Source organism: Solanum verrucosum, unplaced genomic scaffold (genome assembly GCF_900185275.1).
Source record: "Solanum verrucosum unplaced genomic scaffold, falcon-dt-bn FXZP01000183.1, whole genome shotgun sequence".
NCBI classification, from domain to species: domain Eukaryota; kingdom Viridiplantae; phylum Streptophyta; class Magnoliopsida; order Solanales; family Solanaceae; genus Solanum; species Solanum verrucosum.
In genome coordinates this window covers 635258-656647 of record NW_026020430.1, presented here as the reverse complement: position 1 = coordinate 656647, position 21390 = coordinate 635258, and the positions used below count along the sequence as shown (strand labels likewise).

General features: G+C 34.7%; 4 protein-coding genes across 5 annotated transcripts; 1 reads left to right on the top strand and 3 right to left on the bottom strand.

Annotated features, from left to right (window-relative positions):
• Nucleotides 1-82: 82 nt before the first annotated feature.
• On the bottom strand, nucleotides 83-1902 carry LOC125807405 (40S ribosomal protein S18-like). Its single transcript, XM_049487113.1, has 4 exons — nucleotides 1828-1902; nucleotides 1593-1753; nucleotides 512-700; nucleotides 83-393 (listed from the first exon to the last, which is right to left on the bottom strand). Exons 1-4 carry the CDS (start codon nucleotides 1828-1830, stop codon nucleotides 288-290), a joined length of 459 nt encoding a protein of 152 aa, XP_049343070.1. The 5' UTR covers nucleotides 1831-1902; the 3' UTR covers nucleotides 83-287.
• Nucleotides 1903-2784: 882 nt separating this feature from the next.
• Nucleotides 2785-6008, bottom strand: LOC125807407 (succinate dehydrogenase subunit 7A, mitochondrial-like). 2 transcript variants are annotated; one of them, XM_049487115.1, is made up of 4 exons: nucleotides 5851-6008; nucleotides 5674-5742; nucleotides 4328-4430; nucleotides 2785-3138 (listed from the first exon to the last, which is right to left on the bottom strand). In XM_049487115.1, the coding sequence occupies exons 1-4, from the start codon at nucleotides 5902-5904 to the stop codon at nucleotides 3065-3067; spliced, it is 300 nt and encodes a 99-aa protein (XP_049343072.1). In that variant the 5' UTR covers nucleotides 5905-6008; the 3' UTR covers nucleotides 2785-3064. The 2 variants fall into 2 exon arrangements, with proteins under 2 accessions (XP_049343072.1, XP_049343074.1); XM_049487117.1 differs by having other exon boundaries at nucleotides 5674-5739; nucleotides 5851-6002.
• A 1111-nt stretch (nucleotides 6009-7119) lies between these two features.
• On the top strand, nucleotides 7120-10656 carry LOC125807389 (calcium-dependent protein kinase 24). The gene is made up of 9 exons (XM_049487097.1): nucleotides 7120-7324; nucleotides 7405-7747; nucleotides 7825-7948; nucleotides 8327-8470; nucleotides 8562-8714; nucleotides 9272-9387; nucleotides 9481-9648; nucleotides 9741-9974; nucleotides 10483-10656. The coding sequence occupies exons 1-9, from the start codon at nucleotides 7143-7145 to the stop codon at nucleotides 10627-10629; spliced, it is 1611 nt and encodes a 536-aa protein (XP_049343054.1). The 5' UTR covers nucleotides 7120-7142; the 3' UTR covers nucleotides 10630-10656.
• A 600-nt stretch (nucleotides 10657-11256) lies between these two features.
• On the bottom strand, nucleotides 11257-19451 carry LOC125807388 (probable E3 ubiquitin-protein ligase ARI7). The gene is made up of 15 exons (XM_049487096.1): nucleotides 19175-19451; nucleotides 18120-18244; nucleotides 17764-17869; nucleotides 17563-17653; nucleotides 16963-17135; nucleotides 15983-16087; nucleotides 15809-15897; nucleotides 15359-15466; nucleotides 14980-15070; nucleotides 14751-14840; nucleotides 14570-14617; nucleotides 13576-13647; nucleotides 12649-12748; nucleotides 12417-12543; nucleotides 11257-11824 (listed from the first exon to the last, which is right to left on the bottom strand). Exons 1-15 carry the CDS (start codon nucleotides 19352-19354, stop codon nucleotides 11662-11664), a joined length of 1668 nt encoding a protein of 555 aa, XP_049343053.1. The 5' UTR covers nucleotides 19355-19451; the 3' UTR covers nucleotides 11257-11661.
• Between the last annotated feature and the right edge of the window lie 1939 nt (nucleotides 19452-21390).

Below are 21390 nucleotides of genomic sequence, written 5' to 3'. Positions count from 1 at the left end.
TGATAAACCTCCCACACATTAGATCATAAAACTAACCAAGCAGATAGAAGAAAAAAAATGCACACCAAACAAAGACAATCCATTAAAGGGGTAGAAAATTGAACTTCATTAGTAACAAACGACTAGTGCAGATAATACATTCTTCCAAAGCAATGATGTTCTATAGAACACAAAAATCCATTACATTCAACAAAATTATAAAACTAAGTTCCACTGTCAAACCATCTCATGTCCCATATCAGAATGAAATAGCATAAAACATGCAAAATTGGCTCAGGATAAGGCAATTATCGCTTCTTGGAGACACCAACAGTCTTTCCTCGGCGACCAGTGGTCTTAGTATGCTGACCACGCACACGAAGACCCCAGTAGTGACGTAAACCACGATGATTCCTGCCACAATCAAATAGTGAGAGATAAAGGATACACACAGACAAGGTTTAACAGTAAGTAAAGTACTGAGAATATCAAACATAATGTCATGTTAACAGCAAAAGTAGATAAGACCAACCTGATCTTCTTCAGGCGTTCCAGGTCATCCCTAAGCTTCATGTCCAGTGCATTAGATGTAACTTGTGAAAACTTTCCATCCTTGTAATCCTTTTGCCTATTCAAAAACCAATCAGGGATTTTGAATTGACGAGGATTTGCCACAACAACCATCAAGCTATCGATTTCTGCAGCAGTGAGTTCACCAGCCCTAGAGAAAAGAGTGAAAGAAGAAATTTAGATAACTTTGCAATAACTAAAATTATAAAAGCAGGAGCACTTGGTGCAACACAAAAGATTGTAACTGCTGGTGCAGAACTTTCACATAGCAAAGGCAAAAAGGTTGGATACTTTAAAATTGACAACTACTGATTAAACTTTATGGTTAAAAACTCAAGACTAGACCATAAATAATGGATCATTTAAGCATGTACTAGTGTAGCTACACATTACTTGAAACTTATGAAAAAGTTAAAATCATCTTTTTCTGCACACCCTACTAAGAAAATATGTTCTCTCCCAGAAAATTAGCATCGTTATCCTTCCTCTATACAGCAAAGTAGCACCAACCTAATAAGGTTGCATATGATAACTTCTAGTCCAGCTATACTACAAATATGTTGACAACATTATCTATGTCAGGCTATAATACATACTGAATGAATGCATCCCCAAAATCAGGAAGGGATAGCTTCATCATTCCTTTCTCTCTACCAGAAGTACATTAATGGCTCCCTCCAGCCTCCACTATCTAAGTAACCGAAAGACGATAAGCAGCCTTCCTCATTGATCAATCTAAGTCTCTGAATCATTGGCCAGCCCAACTATTGGTTATTTATCAAAAAAGTGACAGCAAGACTTGACAAGTTTGGTAATACATCCAATTATGGAAGTTTATACACAGTACACCAATATCATATAAACATCCCCGAAAGGTTAAGAACTTATCATACACCCAAAACAACGATCAGATCAAAATTTGAGCTTTCATTACATGATTAAATGAGAAATATTTACCTTCAAGAATGATATCACATGCTAAGAGGTGAAAACGACAACTTCATAATTAGTAGGGAGAAAAACAAGGAGTAAAAAGTAGTAACCTCTTGCTCATGTCGATATCGGCTTTCTTGCAGGCAATGTTGGCAAAACGACGACCAATACCTTTGATTGATGTCATAGCGAACATGATCTTCTGTTTCCCATCAACATTTGTGTTTTGAACACGAAGAATGTGCTGAAATTCTTCATTGGCAACAAGCGACTGCACACCAACCCAAAATCAGAAGCAATTCAATAGACTAAACACACAAATACAAATAAGAAATTATATCTCACCATGATTAGGGTTTCAAATGCTTCTCTGCGGTGCGGCTGCTTCGTTAACTGGCGAAGAGATGCAGAACTCCCAAAACCCTAACGCTGATGGATCAGTTTGAGATTATATATAGGCGGAAAAGGACGATATAGTAATTGTAGTAGAGTGAAACTATTTGGTGATTTGCACTTAAAGTGCATAGATTTTGGAATAATGACTGTTGAGTCTCTCAAGTTTAAGGAATTCAATTTTGATCTAGATGTAAGTTTTTTTTTAATTTTTTTTTTTTTTTTTTTTTTTTTTTACCGTGGTTTCCGGGCGTCGCTTTGCGAACCCGACTAGCTGTACCCACCGGGTCCCGCTGTTTCAAGGCGGGTCCACCACGGTTAGTTCCACGGGGCCCTGGAGACGCGGCCGGTTTGTAATGCCTCCAGTGGCCCTGCTGGGGCTCGAACCGGCGACCTGAAGGACTTTGTCCCAGGCCTTTACCAGCTGAGAAACTATGTTAAGTGCCACTTTAGGTTTAAAGTGGTTAAAACGCAAAACCTCAAAATCATAAGATTAATAATGAGTAAAGCTAGTACTAATATTTTTTTGCATAACAAATGAATAATCTTCAATTCGCTTTTAAAGTTTTAGATTATTTTAGAAAACATGATCACACAAAATAAAGTGCTCCTTAGTTTATAAGTTTGTTAATTTACTTTTCAATCTCGCCTACAACGTTCAATTTTTCCTATTGAGCTCACGATTCGCAAATATAGTTTCATGTTTCATTATTTTTCCGCGAGTCCATTGAAGCAGCTCAAACCCAAAACATCTTATTGAAAAAACCCAAAACATAGATATTTTGCTTCTTGTCATTTAAGTCTATAATTTTTTTCTGTCAAGAAGGGACTTGTTGACATATACTCAGAGCCAATATTTACTTTGTGAAGGTCCATCTTTTAAGACAGTAACATTAAGTGAAAGCATCATAATTGTAGGTGAGAAAATCTCACCAGGAATCACATACATTTTAGAGCATTCAAACATTAAAGTTCAAATAAAACCAAAAATTGCATGCAAAGTTCTTGGGGTTAAATGCAGCCTCAAAACTGTTTGGAGCCATCTTATTTTCATACCACCAACCCAAACAAAAGTCAAAACACGAGTTTCATCTACTTAGTACCAAGATATTCAACCTTCATTATCCCATTCCACCCCATGTTTCGAAGAGAAAGGCAGTGAAGATATGCAAAAAACGAATGATCTGCATTATGCACTTCCTTCTGCCTGCTTCCTTGCTTCTTCCCGCATAACAGCTCTTACATATATCTCATAACAACATCCTGAAAGTACAGATTAGGAAGATCAGAATGGCTGTTTCAAAAGTATTAGCAATCAACAGAAAATGGTGAAACTTAGAAACAGATCCATATTGATTGTTGCAAATTGCAGGCAAAACAAGCCAGCAGGGTATAAAGATTACAAAACATCCCTCAGACGAGGGAATTATCTTGCTTCAAAGAAACTAGTATTCAATAGAGTGGCATTTTTCAGGATTCAGAAGATAGCTAATAGCAGCCCAATAACAGTAAAAAAATGCTGCAAGGAACATAATTAATAGCCTCTGAATAACAAGGAGTTGGATATAAATCAACAGCGAAGAAGCTACTAATGTTCTTTCAATAGTTTCAGATATGAATGAGATGCCAATAAATATGAAGGCTGGGAACTGATCATTGCAAATTATATTAAGAGTAGCGTAGATCATGTCGCTCTAAGAGCACCAAAGGGTGGCTGATATTAGATGTTGCATAGAATATATAAGCCTCTGAACAAAATCTGGACGTAACTCAACATAGAAGAAGGTTTTAGGTTTTCTTTTTTTCCTTTGTTGGGGAATAATGGGTAATAGCAGAAGGTTCTAAAGCATTTTCAATGGCATCGAACTCATATAGCTGAGAAACCAATGACATGGATCTGATTATCATCGAAAACTAAAAAGTAATGCAGGGTAGTAAGATTACTAGTGACAGGGTGTTACTGCACAGTACACTCAAACCACTTTACCAAAATTTGTCACAGATGATAGATTACTGCATGTGTAATAGTTCTGTGACATTAGTACAGATACTATACTCCCAACCCCGAAAGAAATGGAATCATGAGCCAATATTGGGCTGCCTGTCTCAATTTGACGAATGCGCTCAGTCAAGGGGATGGCATGAATTGAGTAACAACTTCACCTTCTCTGCAGTACATACCCTTAGGGGTCGTTTGGAATGGGGAATGGGATTAACAAAGTTATCCTATTATATATATGGGATAACTTATCTCATCACGATGGTATAAATGGTGGGATAAATAATCCTCGGACTAACTAATACCTCTAAGTCTCTAACCAAATGCAATCATGCATCTTATCCCGAGATTATTACCCTTATACCTCATACCAAACGACTCCTTAGTCCCTTGCAAAACTACATTCACAGAAAAACAAATAAAGTGAATCCAATAAGTGGTGAAGAGCAAAACCTGCTACTACAACAATAGTTAGAACATCTCCCACCCTTTTGAGGGTTCGCACACTTTGTTTATGTGATTTAAAGCGTTTCAAGGAGGGATCCGCTGCCAAGAGCTGCAAAAAATAAGAATTGGCAAGGATAAAACAGATGGAAAAAAACAGAGCAAAAAGAAAGAGCTACTGATGCAAACAATTAAGCAGGTTCAAATAAAAGAGATCCTACTTGTGAAATTAATAGCTTACAGCATTTTACCAAGGAAATTTAATGATTTGCAATTGAGAGCTCCACTAAAGAATATATCATACACATGGAAATATTAAAAAGCTCATGCTCATTCTAAATTTCTAATGTGTGCGCGCACACACATAGTTTGCTCATTCAAGCACACTTATACTAGAGGCACCATTGGATTTGACAAACAACCCCATCCCAAGCAACATTCACACGAGTAGCTAAAATATAAATTGTCTCGAGAAGAAGTCTATTTATGAAAAAAGCCCCCCCCCCCCCCCCCCCAAAAAAAAATGTTGTAGACCAAGCTATAGGAAATACATCTGATACTTTAACATGTTGTAACATGGAAGACATTCTGGGTAATGTCATGTTGCACAATTATTATTTTTGCTGTTAAGCATATCACTATACTAAGAAAGAATGTCCTGTAATTTTCACATTGCTGCTATCGCAATACCACTGTGCCCTCAATAAAATAGGCAAACAATCTTTTATCTTAAAATGATTCACAATGATTAAAATTCATAAGAATTTCAACTTAGTAAACTACACCATCCAAATTAAAAGGAAAAAAAAAATCCTCAAGTACACTTTTTAGTGCAAGAACCTACACCTAAAAAAAATTAACACATCAGCTACTTTCTGATAAGGTGATTTTAACAAATTAGCTGTGCAGAGCTTATATGGTTATCGGCATAATGATAACCGGGATACAGTGTATCTATGCACCCTATCAACCGTGAGGCTACAATAAAGTATCAATCAATCAGCTAGACTCCTAGTTACACACAGAAGTCAGAACAATCAACAATTAAAAGACAGCTCCCAATATCTCCTTATCAGTTCAAAATTTCTTCAGCTCTTCTATAAAAAAACTCAGCTACACAAAAAAGGAGAACCTACACAAAATACACAGTACTCTTCAAAAAACACTCAATCCCTAACATAAACATCGTGGTCTCACCAAATGTTCACCAAAATCAACAGATTGCCCATCCCAATTAAAGCTTCAAATCTAAATTTAACGCGACTTTGGATCTTTATAGTAAACAGTTTGGAGAAACATAGAAAAAATGGAGAAAACAAGGTCGATTAGGCATAGGGGAAAGTGTAAGTACTCACAGCCTTCTCGCGAGCCCCGGGTTCGATATGGATCCCACGTCGTGATAGCATCAAGGACTCATCGGTCTTCTACAGTATGAATAAAAAGCGAGATTTCATTAGCACAAATCGCCAGACAGTTAGTAAACGCATCACATAAATACAAAACAGAAAACTCAAATTAGAAACGAGAGAGACCTGAGGATTGAGTCGAAGCTTCGATAAAGCTGTTTTGTTGAGCAAAAACGCCATTACTTTTCACCGAAATCGAACAGAGTAAACGTAGATGAAGAAGATGATTCTGAGTCTCCCGATACAGCACAATAAGAGAGAAATTGGTTAGTCAGTGAAATTTTGTGAAATGGGGTATTGGAGGAGAGGTTATTTACACAAAACTCCCTAACTTACAGAAATATGTCATTAAACCCCCTAATGTTTCAGTTTGTACAAAGAATTCCTTATCTAAGATTCATATAAGGAGATAAATAATTCACTCCGTTCTTTATCGACGTGAAAACTCAAAAATCGAACACGCTTAGAATTGAACATATAAAACATGGACAATATAAAACGTGGATTCATTATCATGTAAAATCATGAATTAAAATGACCAATCACTTTGATATCATAATAAAGAAACAAATACAACTCAATATCAAAACTTAATTTACGAAGTGAAGATTGTCCATAATTATGTAAATACACAAATGTTTGAAATTTCTATGTATAAGAGAAACTCCACACATTGTAACATCTAAGTGAAGATCGTTGACTAATTATATAACTTGAAGTAAGTACAAAGTGTACGTACATAGAATTTGTTGCACATACAAAATATATGTAAATATTTTCTCATTCCATGTTATGTAACATATTTTTCTTTTAAATCTTTCGAAAAAAAAAGATACTTTTTAGTATATGTTTAAAATAAAAAATAATTAAACTTTAAAATTCTCACTTTTAACCCACGAAAAGGTCCATCATACGGGAATTTTAGTAACTCAATTGATTGATTATCTGAACTACTATCTTATTAATACGCATTCGATTATCCACCTTGTAGTCTCTTCTCCATTTCCCTAAATAATACATCTTTGATTTACATCACATACTTCAAATATACTTTTCTTTCTTTATACTATATATTTAGTTAAACACCTTCGCATAATTAAAATGATAGTACTAGAATCTTTCTATATTTATATGGCACAAGACCAAAAGTGGTCAAAATGGAGTGAGACAAAACCGGGGAAAGCAATAAAATCTTGACCAACATAATACATTAATTAGCTTAATTAATAACTTATTAATCAACTACTTCCCCTAAAAATAGGATTTTCCTAATTCTGTCCCTCTTCCTTCTTCCTTCTCTTTCTCTCTAATTTGTTTTTTCCTTCACTTCATTAAGATCATTTGTTCCCTTTGGGATGTTCAACCTAAATTCCACAAAAAAAAACATATAATCTACTAAAATTTAACATCCCAAAAAAATGGGAACATGCATGTCTGTACAAAATGCAAGTTTCTTAAAAAGGACTAGAATGAGGCCTACACCTATTGATCAAGAAACATGTTCCAAGAGCGCAAGCAGGACATCCGTGCCTAAATCCCAAAAAATTTCGAGACCAATAAATGTCGTGACGGATCCATCAGGCCATGATATTTATCAGAGGTACGTATTGTTAGATAGTTTGTAATATATATATATTATCAACTATTTACAATCAGCTAATTCAAATATTATTGTTATAGGTATGAGTTTGGGAAGGAGTTAGGAAGAGGGGAGTTTGGTATAACATACCAATGTGTAGACAAAATAAGTGGGGAGAATGTGGCATGTAAGACAATAGCAAAGAGCAAATTGAGAACAGAGATAGATGTGGAAGATGTGCGGAGGGAGGTGGTTATTATGAGGCATTTACCTAAACACCCTAATATTGTTAGCTACAAAGAAGTTTATGAAGATAAAGAAGCTGTTTATCTTGTTATGGAACTTTGTGAAGGTGGAGAATTATTTGATAGAATTGTTGCAAGAGGACATTATACTGAAAGAGCTGCTGCTCTTGTTACAAAAACTATTCTTCAAGTTGTTCAGGTAAATCATTTCAATTTATTTGTCTGATTTAATGACGTATATTATACAAATTCTTTATAATAACTTTAACTCTATAGGTATGCCACAAGCATGGGGTAATTCATAGAGACCTCAAACCTGAGAACTTTTTATATGCCAATGTAAATGAAAATGCTCAATTAAAGGCCATTGATTTTGGACTTTCCATTTTCTTTGAACCTGGTAAGTACGTTGGCTCTCTGTTAATTTATTTTGAACTTTAAGTTATATACATTGTCACACTATTATTGTTATTTATAGTACGTGTTTGGTCAAATTTTCAAAATCTTAAGTGCTTCTCGAACAATAATAATGGAGAGTAACAGTTTGTGTTTGGGTATCCTGCCTTTATTTTAACTATCCTAGGCAAGAGGACTTGACGGACCATCTCAAAGTTTCTTGGAGACCACGTCAATCGTTGTTGCTAATCAATTTGAAAAATACTCTTGTTAATATGCAATTTGTGCTTGAGTCTTGACCAAGGTTCCAAAAGTGTTTCTAATTAGTTCGAAAAACTATTTCTGCTTCTACTAAAAAAAACACTTATTTTTTCATGGTTAGGTCAGAGATTTGGTGAAATAGTAGGAAGTCCGTATTACATGGCTCCGGAAGTTCTTAGAAGAAATTATGGACCAGAAGTTGATGTGTGGAGTGCTGGTGTTATTCTTTACATTTTGTTATGTGGTGTTCCCCCTTTTTGGGCAGGTAATTAAGATACAACTAATTATTGTTCTTTGTAGTTAATTAATTGAGTTTATGAATAGTCTAATTAATTGTGTTTCCTTAATTAGCACAGAAACTGAAGAAGGAATTGCACATGCAATAGTGAAAGGTACAATAGACTTTAACAGAGATCCATGGCCAAGAGTATCTGATGAAGCTAAAGATCTTGTCAAAGGAATGCTTGATGCTAATCCTTATAACACGTTTACTGTTGAAGAAATCCTTGGTAAGCATACTATCACAGCTCGTTTGGTACGTGGGATAAGGATAAGTGTTTAGTAATTAATCATGTATTGTTTTAGATAGGGGGTTTTGAAGGTCAAGAATTAGAGTAGAAGGTTCGCAGATAGTTGAGTGTTGTCTCTACACATTTTAGTAGTATTAGTACTAATCTTGTAGTTTCTGCCCTTTGATATCTGTTTGATACATGTTAGTTTCTTTGTTTCGATTATTGCATTATTTTGATATTACTGTCCTTTTTTCCGAATGCTATGTAATGAATTTGTAATTCTTTGCTATGTTTGCTCTGTGTTTGTATGTTATTCATAACATTGCTTTGTTATGAGTTACTTGAGTTGAGAGTCTTTCAAAAATTAACAACCTTTCTACCTCCACGAGGTAGGGGTAAGGTCTACAACTCTGTGTACACCCTCCCCTCTGGATTACACTAAGTATGTTGTTGTTGTTGTTCGTCTGAGTTATCTTATTATGTTTGATCCTTAAAGATTAGGACTTAATTGCAAATTTTAAACCTAATATATCAACTATTGATATTCAAATTAGATCATCACTGGATACAGAATGCAGACAAGGTGTCTAATGTTTGTTTGGGAGAAGGTGTGAGAGCCAAGATTAAGCAATTCACTTTGATGAATAAATTCAAGAAGAAAGTTTTAAGAGTGAGTACTAATTCCTAATAATCAACATGTTTTCCAATGTGGTATTTTATTTCATAAAACATAATTGTACGTACGTACGTACGATATTTACAGGTTGTAGCAGATAACTTACCACAAGATCAAGTACATGGTATAAAACAAATGTTTTATAAGATGGACACTGACAACAATGGAAACTTAAGTTTCCAAGAACTCAAAGATGGTCTACATATGATGGGACAAACTGTTGCTGAACCTGAAGTCCACTTGTTAATGGATGCTGTAAGCTTTAATTAATTGTCCCTTAATTATGCATTAATTAATTTTACAAATTTTAATTAATTAAGATTGTTTTTTGTTTGTTAATTAATTAGGCTGATGTTGATGGAAATGGAATGTTGAATTGTGAGGAATTTGTTACAATGGCTGTGCACTTACAAAGGTTAAGCAATGATGATCATCTTAGACATGCATTCCTCCAATTTGACAAGAATAAAAGTGGATTTATTGAGTTTGAAGACTTGAAAATCTCTTTGTTTGATGATAGTCTTGCCCCCCAAAATGATCAAGTTATTAATGACATCATATTTGATGCTGATTTGGATAAGGTAAAATTTCATTAATTAACCTTAATCATTTGAATAATCTTTGTCTCCTTACTTAAGTTCTTGTTTACACAAAACATTGATGGTTCTGAATATTAAAAAACGCAGCTTATCGAATTTTGGGCATATTGTTAAGACATATTAAGTTGATTTTTTTTAAACCCAAATATAATACATGACTTAGCGTTCATTAGTAGCGAGAACTCTATCTCAACCTCTATGTATACTAAGTAGATAGGAGGTTATCGAGGACATAGATTAGAATAGAATGCTAGTATGAAGTAGAGTGTTGTCTCACTTATACTCACATATAGTAGTATTTCTCGTGTAATATCTTGTCCTTCGATTTTTGTTACTATCTATTGTTTCTTCTACTTCGATTATCGCTTGTAATAGTGAAACATTCTACCTTTCAAGGTAGGAATAAGATTTACGTATAGTATATCCTTCTCAAATCCCACTTGTGAAATTATACTGGATATATCGTTGATTTGTTGACATATGAATACAGGATGGAAGGATAAGTTATCAAGATTTCAAGGTGATGATGTCAACAGGAACAGATTGGAAAATGGGTTCACGTCAATACTCAAAAGCAATGCTGAATGCACTTAGCATGAGACTTTTCAAAGACAAATCCATGCAATTGAAAAATTAACTCTCTTCCAATATTCTTTGAGCTTTTATTATATCCTTCACTTGACAAGAAGATGAGAAAAGAAAAATGTAGAGAAGAAGATATGGCTAAGAAATATACAGGGTTTTGTTCCACATCAAGCAAGAATATATTTATATATTTCTTGTCTGTCTCATTTTTTTCTGTTTTACAAAGGCTAGTAGTTCTTAATATTAATGACAAAATATCATTTTGAGTATGAATGATACTACTTCATTGAGTAATAATAGAAAGATGATGGACCAAGAATCTTGTTCTTTGTTTTTTGATCAATGATGGTCCAGTTGAGGCTCGCCCATGCCCAATCCTGATGGGCCTTCGACTTTCCCTTTATCTTAGTTCTATAATCCACCCGTCTTTCCCTGTCCCTAGCCTGAAGGTATGTTTCTCATTTCCCAGATGTCAAAACACAAAGAACTACTCATAAACATCTTTTTTCGAGAAATAGCTTTTACTCTCCAACCAACACTAGAACACATTTTTCCAGAAAATACTTTCCATAAAAATGGAAATCAGTATCAGGTAAACAATACTGGGGCATGCTACTCGAATACGTCGAAAGGTTTATCTCAATAAGGCTACGAAACTATAACCATGGAGAGACGGATAGAGCAATTCTAAAAACAATAACATATATCATTATATACACACAAGGGAACATTATACACAAATCACCAGTAAGAACAACAGCACAGCTTTGTTTGCAGCTACTGACCCACCATCCCATAGAGATGAGATGAGTTGAGTTGGAATAGTTCTGCACCTAACTCTATCACAGACTATTTACAACAGAACCATAAATTAAATTGCCCCTTGAAGATGCACAAGAGCAAACTTCAGTTTCAGGGGTCCTTTTTACCTATACTGTTCTCTGACAATTGGTGGCTTCAATTAGAGAGGATCAACCCCTCTCGTTTTCCTATCGTTGAGTAGATTCTTTAACTTACCCATCTGAACATCATTTTATCCCCCACAATCACAGTATAGATAGAATCGTCTTATGTGCTTTGGCCCTCATGTCTTAGTAGAGTTCTTGCCCCTACCTCCTCCTTTGCCCTTGCTGCTACCAGTTGTGTTCTTTGAGCTGGGTGCCTTACTACAAGCACCTTGGGAATCCACATCAGCAAGACCATTCTCCAGTGCTCTAACCAGATTTTCAAAGTAGTTTCGGGTGACACTGTTGCAATTTGAAAAAAAAACAGAGCTGTCATTTAAATGTTAAAATATCAATATGAACTATCAAGCGCAAAACCATCTCATCTCTTCCACATATTTGAGAGGTCGACTGGCAGCTTAGGCAACAATTATCCCGTGACATTTACAATGTAAAATCCTAGTTCGTGTTTGGTACTCCAATTTATACTAATCTGTGAACATACAGGCTGTCCTCTTTTTTTCCATGGAAGCAGAGGTGTTGTTCGCATGGACGAGGCAGCAGTTAGGGGGGTGAGTGTGGGGACCACATACAAAAAGTGTTTTCTGGTCAATTGAGGGTTTAAATGCAAACCCAAATTAGAGGACAATTTTAGTGAAAAAATCACGAAAACAAAAAAGAAATTAAATTTATGCATAACTCAAGATAAATAAATTTCAACATGAACAATTATATAAACAAAGGAGTTTAAAGATTATTGTTTAGTGATATGCAATCTTCTAAACATTTAAGTAAAAAGTGTGAAACCAGAACTCCTGGATTAATTCTGTATTGGCTCTTAGCTGAAGAAACGTCCACACTTTATGCTTCTAGGAAACAGTGTAAGAAAAATTACCTTGTTAAACCAGCGAGCTTTGTACGGAAATCATTGAAATCCTTGGACGGTCCTGTAGCATTAAGATAAGTTTGAAGTTCCTTTTCAGCACATTGATGAAGTCTTTCTAAACCAGCCTCTGCCTCACCTGTACAGATAAAAATTTGCATACAGAAAAGTACCAGAAGCATGAGCCAAGTTTACTGAAGATGATCAAAGAACAAGGTACACAGATGATGAGAACTCTAAATACCTTGTACGTACTCAAAAAATTGCCTTTTCGCTTTCTCATGTTCCGGTAGGTAGTATCCATATGCATAAGTCCATTTTAACACTCTCCTACATTCAACTATCTGCAAATTGTATAGTGGAACATACTTATAAAGAATATCTTATGGGATGGCTATAAAAGGAAAGAAGAGATAAATCTGGCAAAGAGGATCAGTCCCCCCAAGTAGGTGCACATTCACAAATTACTCATTTCCAGCCAAATCCTACTTCTAGGGAAATAGCTATCCAAAACTGCATTCAAACATGAAGCTTCTACGGTTGGAAAATTTGTTGCATAATAAAGATGAACACAGTAACTGTCTTCCGGTCTTCATCTGATTGGCAACCTCATGTGGGAACTCACATGGGCGGTGTGTGTGGGGGGGTGGGGATTTATTCAAAAGGGACTAATTCCGTATTTTGGTTTGATGTATGTTGCAGGAACTTAATAATTAAAGACAAATCTCCAAACCCCAATGCATAGTGCCAAGACTTATCCTTGAACGACACCCCCCACAACCCCGAAAACTCCTCTTCCTTCACTATCATTGATAAGAAGGCCAGAGTAACCGAAGTTCATAGAAACTTCGGATATCGAGTGTCCTCAACATATTTTAGCCCCTCTGGGATGTAAGATATATATCTTCCACCATCCCTGTAGTGTATGAAACAAATGTATACTTTTCGATAGGAAACCAATTCAAAACTGGGAATGAGATGAGGCTGATGATTTCCTACAAAAGATACAGCCATATGTAGTACATAGAGGGCAACAAGTTGATGTGGAATAGGCCAACCATGAACTGATTCCTCGGTGTAGCCATACTATTATAACTGCTTGATTGTTGGAGAAATGCCATTTAACTAATGTTTCATATAATGTATATGTGAAGAAGATTGCAGTGTTCACCTGTTGCCAGGAATCTATAATGAATTTCAATTGTGACTCAGGTTGGGACTGTTTTTCACTAAGCTTTTCAAGCTGCAGAATAAACCAGAAACTACATTAAACACATATTTGAAGACACATCAAAAGGAAAAAAACATAAGTTATGCCTGGCGACATAACATAAGAGCAAAGAAAACAACTCATTTCCAGTAAGCAAATTCTTCAGCACCAACTTTTTTCATAAAGAGAATTTACTCTTATTTTGTCATTTCTTTAGCCTGTGTATACTCTTAAGGGTGGCAATTGGGTGGGTAGGGTAAAATTTGGGCGGGCCATAATGGGTCAAGACAACAAACAGGTCAAGACCCAACCCAACCCAAATCTGCTTGGGATAAAACGGGTGAGGTAATGGGTCATACAACAGGTCATTGACTCAAAGGTCAAGACCTATGAGTCAAGACCCAACCCAACACAATTTTTACCACGTCTAATTGTTTTATTTGTTCTTTTAAAATATTTTAGTACCTAATAAAATTATTTTTTTTATTTATTATGGCTATATATAACATATCAAATTAAAAAAAAAGTTTTTTAAAAATGTTTTGACAAGATTTCTCATAAGCCAATTTGGGTTACATATCAACCCAATTTTTAATGGGTTGAAATGGGCTGAGCTAATAAGTGGCCGGGTCAATAACCCGCCCAAAATTAAATGGGTTGTGCAGGTTGGGATTATTTTGTCACCCCTAGTATACTCTGTGGAGCAAAATCACAACCAGGCATAAAGTAAATTATTACATAAACCAAGGAGTAAAATTGCAATATATACAACCCGACAGCAAGCCAACATTTATCAAAACAAAAACACACACATTTGAAAATATTCTTGAACAAAATTACAACTGCACCCTAATTTCAAGTACAATAACATACCCAGTATAGTCCCACAAAACTGAAAAAGTACCATAGTAGAAAGAATAATTGCCGTCTGTAAGCAAGCACCTATTATACTTACATGAACAGTTTGCATTTGATGCAGATCTGCCATGGCTTTTTGCCTCGACTGCCATCAGGAAAACAAGGAATGTTAGCTTTACAAAAAGTGAGTGCGAAATTTCAGTTTTCACAAATTAACACATGTTTCACAATTCTCAAGAAGTATACAAAGTCAAACGAGATAGAGAGAGTATCCATACCGATTGATTGGTTGCCCAACGCTCATAGTAATGTGTGTATCTTTCCAGAGAGTTTTTAGCCATCTCCCTCCTCCTCTCAGATTCATCATACTATATGCAACAATGTATACATAAGCATATAGAACATCAAATCAATTGCATTCATGATCAATAGTTACAATCCAAATTCAAAGATCAAGATGAAAAAGAATAAAATGCAAACCAAGTATGGGAAAACTGGAAAACTCACCACGCCCTCTTGCTTTGCTGACTCATAGCGATTACACGCATAAAATCCACCAGTCCTTTCACCATGGTCTGACCATGCACCAAGACATAACCTATGAGATATCAAATAACACTATGAGTAAGGACCTTTTGGGAACCACATGAAATACTTCAAAATGAGTATATTCAGTATCTTCTACTTAAGCCTGTATACCAAAAAACAAAGTAAGTCCCTGAACCAGTGAATGCCCTAGAAATATCCTTGACGAAATAATGCCCATGTTCATTGATAAATGTATTTCTTTTCCTTTGGGTCCCACATAAAGAGTGCATAGAAGGTAGTGAACTTCAAGAATAAGCAGTCTAATGTACAGAAATAGATATAGGTGCAAAAGTCTTACCAGCAAAACTCAAATTTACATGGTGGCGTACAAGTCATGTGCATACACCCTTGGTTCTTCTCAATTGGTCTCTTGCACTTTGGACAGGGCTTGGAATTAGCCAAGATCCTGAGATCACCCGAAAGGAAAAAGTTAGATGTGAACGAACTTATTTTTATTTGGGATCCAACAAGTGTAAGATCTCAACCTATTAACCAAAAACTAGTTCAATCCACACTGGATTGAAATAACAAGAAACAACAACAACATACCAGTGAAATAACAAGAAACGCCAAACAAAAATGATACAGATGAGTATCAAACATTATATTACTTGACAAAACCTTATGACCATTATAAAGTGTTGCAGACATAAAATAAATAACCTAACTAAAAATCATTCATGGAACACTAACAGAGATATGAAAAACAAAATAAAACCGGACGATCAGCATTAAGATGAATACTTACCAATTCATGTTCTCCGACTCAGCACTGTTTTTCAAAATCCACTTGGACACAGTATCACAATCCACGGGCCGATGAGCCTCTTCTGTACACTGAACGAAATAACGGTACAATAAGAAAACGACACTTTCATGAACTAAAAAATGAAGTTAATACAAAAGTGAAAAGAAATCTCACATTCCAACAAAAACTAAAGGAACAACAGCAAGTAACATCATAGCTTCCACTTCCAAGATCATATTCTATTGCAGAATCACAACCTGGAGCAGGACACCATTTTGTCTACAGAAAACAAGAAAACAAACGTATCACACCTGCTAGCAAGTAAGGCAAATAATAAAGGTACAATAAAGAGAGACAAAAGAACCCTTGCAACAAACAAAGCTCGTGTCAATAAAATGTGATATACAATAACCAATTCAAGTTGATAATGTAAGTACTCCAACATAAAAAAGATCCAGACAAGTCAGCAGAGACGGCAGCAAATACTTTTCTTTCATTAGTTAATTTCTAAATGTGAAAGGATATCCCTTATAGCATACATCATTAATAAAAAGGTTATGCAAAAAACCAGTAGTTTTTTCTTGAAGATCAACCAATCATCTATACTAGATGGCAGCTTAACAGCACAGGTTATGTACAAACATTCGTTTTTTCTTGAATATCCCGTAGGAAATGAAGAAAAATGCAAAAGAAAGAAGGGAAGAAAAGGTTAAAAGAAAGAGAGAGAGAGAACAGGAAAAACGGAAATTTTTAAATGTGAGATAAAAGACCAAGAGACTTGTAGTTTGTGTAGAGTTACTTATCACAAAAAAATGCTGAAGGACCAAAATACTGAACTTTAAAGCTATTCTTGTGTCTAAAATCATAAATAATGGCATCCCCATTCCAATCCTTATGCAGGTCCTTTACTAGATTCACCTCACTTCTGCTGTACTCTGTTCTGCCATGTATATGTTTTTACAGATGTATAAAAGACGCACAGGAAAGAAAATCTCAGGCCCACGGATACATATGATACAGAAGAATATGTGACGAATTCATATGCAGCAAAATGTTACTTCTTCAACAGTTCGATCAAACAATCATGGGTAGCATAATCAATCTAAACTGTACAAGTCCTCAATAACATCAAACTGACAGCACTTGGCACCAACCTTTCTACTGTCCTCAATATAGGATCTAAGAAGGTAGCGATAGTACTTCTTCTTATCTTCACCAGATGTCAATTTATCAATTTTATCTTGACCAATGGCAACATCGCATGATGGGTCAGGACATCGCAGCGTCAAGCATCCAGGGCCATCATTGATGGATGTGGTAATGTAAGCTGCCAGAACAAAAACAAAAACCATTAGACAAGAAAATAAAAGGCATGGCAGGTAAAAGACGACCAAAATTCTTCAGTAAAAATTTATACTGAATAAGATACTGACGGAGAGTTCTCCCTTCATGATGCTGCACAAGAAGTCTCATTGGTTACCATTTAAGCATCAGTATTCATAAAACAGTAACAAGGGTCTAGGATTTGCATGTCCAAATGGATTACACTTCCCTCTTCTTTTTCTTTTCTTTTCTTTTTTTTTTTTTTTTAAATTGATGGATTGCACTTTCCAATAGAGAAGGATTTGTACCCTAAATAAACTGAACTCAAATATTAGATAATATACGTCGGAGAATATCAAATTAGACACTTCTTTCAAGTTCAGAGTAAAGCAGAACTATATATGTGGCCAAAGCTCCAAGAAGAAACAAACCTTTCCAGCAAGTACTACAAAAAGGATGACCACATCCAACAGATGTTATGTCATCAGGAAGGAAGTTCTCAAAGCAAATCCCACACACCACCTGCCGAGAATGTAAATAGATTCAGGCCACCAGAGAGAGACAGCAGCACAAATAAATGTTTTAATGGCTAAGAAGTGAATCAGTTTCTGGTAACAAAGTAGAGAACTTACATCTATAACTCTTGAAAGAGAGACAGCAGGCTTCTCCAACAAGCCGGCAGACTTGCGCACTCTTTCTTCATCAGCAAACCACTCCTCATGCACCTTGTTCACACTCCTACAATCATCATTGTTTATTAGTCTTTTAGAAACAAGTCAAACAGAAGGAAAACCAAGTCCGTCATAACTCATATACAAGTAGAAAGCACAAGAACATAATGTGATAGCATTGCACAATTCACATTTCCAAAGATGCTCATCAAGTGAAAGCTACAGACGAAAAATATGTCAATCCAAGTAATAGCACCCAGCAGCACTCAGAATAACTATTAACTCCTATGGTTGAAAGGGGGAAAAGATCAGGTTACCAGTTATAACGTCGAAGTAATATACAGGCAGCTTCTCTTGATATGGAGAGAAGAGTAGAAATTGTCGTCATATCCTCCTCCTGTCGCTGACGTATATCTTCTTCTTTCAAGACAGTATAATTTTTCTGCAAATTGCAAAGGCATTGTGTGAATCTAAAACCGAATAGGATTTAATGACAAAGAAAAATCTGAAATCAAAAGGCATTGAATGAACAGTTAAAATGGGAATTCTCACAGAGAGGATCTAAATTAAGAGACTACTTGTATCGCATCAAAGTGTTAACTAGCAGAGAAAATCAACTCTAGCTCAACAGAAGCCCCTTTGTAGCACATTGAAGTTATCTCTAGCTAAGAACATAGCTGTCTCACAAAACAAGCAAGTAAAGAACATAGACACAGCAATTCACTAATCATTATGATTCGGACAAACTGTTCACTTCAGCTATAACCCTATAAATCATATGCTAACAACTTTAAAAAGTTTTCACATTGCCCCAGAATACAGTTACATATCAGGACTCATCAAATTCACAACCCCATCAATCAAGATCATCTCTTTTTCACCGTGTCTTTCCACAGTTTAGACAAGAAAGGTTGGTGACTTTTTTAAGTCACACCCGCAATTATTCTATCCTTAAATAGAAGGGATGCAAAAAGGCAACCAAATCAAAATCAAAATCAGAAGACCCCAATTCCAATGAAACACTCACCTGAATTACACAGCTCTACATGTTTCTGAAGGTTACAACTTACCATAAATACTCATAAACAGTAAAACTATGCTATCCCTATATGCACCTATATGCAATGGCAACAAAAAAGGCGCAGTCTTTATAGTGAAATTCACTTCAAATTCACACCCAAATCAAAATCAAATACCCCAATTCCAATAAACCATCCAACTGAATTGTACAACAGTTTCTGAAGGTTACAACTTACAAAAAGTAGAATGAAGCAGACCAAAGATAACAGGGATGTACATAGAGTATTCACCTCCAACTAATTCAAGATCAAGACATGGTAGTAGTAGTAGTTGAGTACAATCAGAAGAGTACCTGGGTACGACTAACAGCTTGTTCATCGGAATCGTCGGTTTCATTACCCATGAAATCATAATCAGCAACATCAGCGTCACTATCTGCCGCATCGCCGCCATAACCATCACCGTCACTGTAGAAATCCTCATCTACCGACTCCATATCATTAGCATCGTGCATATCATCTTCTGAATCCATCAAGTAGAGATTATCAAACACCAAAACTACAGCTGAAAAATTGTTGCTTGAAACCCTAAAGTCTAAATAAAACGAATTAGCACAACTTGTAAAAGTAAAATTGGGGAAAGAAGAAAAAAAAAAAAAGGTTAGGTTGTTGATTATGATGGAATGTGGGCAAAAGAGAAAGAATATGAAATTGATTTTATTTATTTTGTGTGTATATATATATATAATAATAATGTTTTTCAAAGGGAATTTGTGGTTTTAGATTTTAAGAGAGTTTAGGAAGTTTGGTGGGGATGTGTTTAGTAATTCAAAAAGAGGTAGAAAAGGGTTTATATAGCAATTCAAATTAGGATTATTATGGAAAAAATAAATCCTGAGATTTAAAAATTGTTATATTATTTTTTTTAATACAGTGTATATTATAAATTGAAGAAATTATTCGAGATAAACGTTTATATAGCAATTCAAATTATGATTATTATAGAGGAACTAATTGTAAGATTTAAGAAGTGTTATATTGATTTATTTACGTATTTAAATTTAAATTCTTTATGTATGAATTTTCTTAAGTAAAACGTTAAGGTTTGCAAGTTTTAAATTAAGATTTTGTTTTTTTGTTTTTTGGAGTCATAGTAATTTTTTGTATCTTTTTGTCCTTTGAATTTTGTTATTATCTGATATTTCTTGCACTTTAATTGTCATATTATTTTGATATCGTAGTTCTATTTAGAATGTTTTATTATGCTTTTACTTGTGTTTATTCTTTTTAAAAAATTATTTTATATTATTTTTCCTTGAGACAAGAATATATTGGAAATAATTGTTCCCTTCATATTTTATTTTGTGAGACTTCATGTTAATGATTTATATATATATATATATATGTATATTATTTTTATTTTTTTCTATATATAAGTCTTGATGTGCTTTACTCCTCTCCTAAGTTGGCTTAGTAATTTCGTGTTTCTAATAAGGGACATGTTATGTCTTTTTTCTAGTAAAACTCTACTTTCTCTTTTTTTCAGCTACTTTACATATTATTTTCTCCGCAAAGAAATTACCTATATTTGTTTTTAGTTATTTTTACTTGGTATGTTTAATTAAATCTCTAAGAAGGAGATGATGAATATCATTTTTGTTCTATTTGAATTTTAAAATTATATTCGAGATGATTATTGAAGGTATTTAATTTTTATATTTAATATTTTCTCATAATTTTTGACAGAGATTGATCACTAATTTCACATGTTTATTATTATGTACTTTATATAAGAGAGGCTTTGGGGACTTGTTTCGTTGGGTACAAATTACTTCAAGACTAATTATTCTAAGATTTTGTTATTCCGCTATAAACTTGAGATAAAAATAACACTACGATTACGAAAAAACTAATCTTAAAAAAGTTATCATGCATTTCACTTGAAATTTCTAACCCTTATACTTTGTACCTAACTACGGTGCAAAATTGAATACCATCAAATTTTATTGAAGTCAAAAGGGATAAGGTACAAGTACCCCCGAGGCAATGACCGAAATTCTAGAGACACATCTTAACTAATCTAAGGTCCTATTACCCCCTTAACTCTTTTTTTTTTTATAATTTTGTACACCTTTTGTCTTACGTGGCACACTCCGTGACTCACACAATTGAGGTGCGAGGAAGATATTTGGATACCATGTAAGCCAAAAAGGTGTACAAAATTACAAATAAAAAATTAGGGGGTGATAAGACCTTAGTTTAGTTAAGGCGTTTCTCTAAGATTTCAGTCATAATTTACGGTGTACTTGTACCTTTTCCCAAGTCAAAATACACATGAATGGATTTGATGATATTTTATAGATGACACCTAATTCGCTTATAAACTTTAATATGACTTGATAAATATGTCATATAATTTTTTAGTGTGAATGTGAATTGTCAATCTGTTGACACATATTTATTTATCCATGAAGTCTCTCTTATCTATACTTTCATTATTTGATGTGATTTATCTAATATTTTTTTCTCAATTTAAATTTGATCACAATTATTCCTTCACTGACCCATT

What these genes read in the sequence shown, in the direction of transcription:
- LOC125807405 (XM_049487113.1), bottom strand. An exon ending in GATATCGACATGAGCAAGAG is followed by an intron (nt 701 to 1,592) that starts GTTACTACTTTT and finishes TCTTTTCTCTAG; the next exon opens with GGCTGGTGAACTCACTGCTG. An exon ending in GAACGCCTGAAGAAGATCAG is followed by an intron (nt 394 to 511) that starts GTTGGTCTTATC and finishes TGATTGTGGCAG; the next exon opens with GAATCATCGTGGTTTACGTC.
- LOC125807389 (XM_049487097.1), top strand. Translation starts at nt 7,143, where the DNA reads ATGGGAACATGCATGTCTGTACAAAATGCAAGTTTCTTAAAAAGGACT. An exon ending in TACTGTTGAAGAAATCCTTG is followed by an intron (nt 8,715 to 9,271) that starts GTAAGCATACTA and finishes TATTCAAATTAG; the next exon opens with ATCATCACTGGATACAGAAT. An exon ending in TTGATGCTGATTTGGATAAG is followed by an intron (nt 9,975 to 10,482) that starts GTAAAATTTCAT and finishes ATATGAATACAG; the next exon opens with GATGGAAGGATAAGTTATCA.
- LOC125807407 (XM_049487115.1), bottom strand. Translation starts at nt 5,904, where the DNA reads ATGGCGTTTTTGCTCAACAAAACAGCTTTATCGAAGCTTCGACTCAAT. An exon ending in AGCTTCGACTCAATCCTCAG is followed by an intron (nt 5,743 to 5,850) that starts GTCTCTCTCGTT and finishes TTCATACTGTAG; the next exon opens with AAGACCGATGAGTCCTTGAT. An exon ending in CCGGGGCTCGCGAGAAGGCT is followed by an intron (nt 4,431 to 5,673) that starts GTGAGTACTTAC and finishes TATTTTTTGCAG; the next exon opens with CTCTTGGCAGCGGATCCCTC.
- LOC125807388 (XM_049487096.1), bottom strand. Translation starts at nt 19,354, where the DNA reads ATGGATTCAGAAGATGATATGCACGATGCTAATGATATGGAGTCGGTA. An exon ending in TTACTTCGACGTTATAACTG is followed by an intron (nt 17,870 to 18,119) that starts GTAACCTGATCT and finishes TGATGATTGTAG; the next exon opens with GAGTGTGAACAAGGTGCATG. An exon ending in CCTTTAGTTTTTGTTGGAAT is followed by an intron (nt 15,898 to 15,982) that starts GTGAGATTTCTT and finishes TATTTCGTTCAG; the next exon opens with TGTACAGAAGAGGCTCATCG.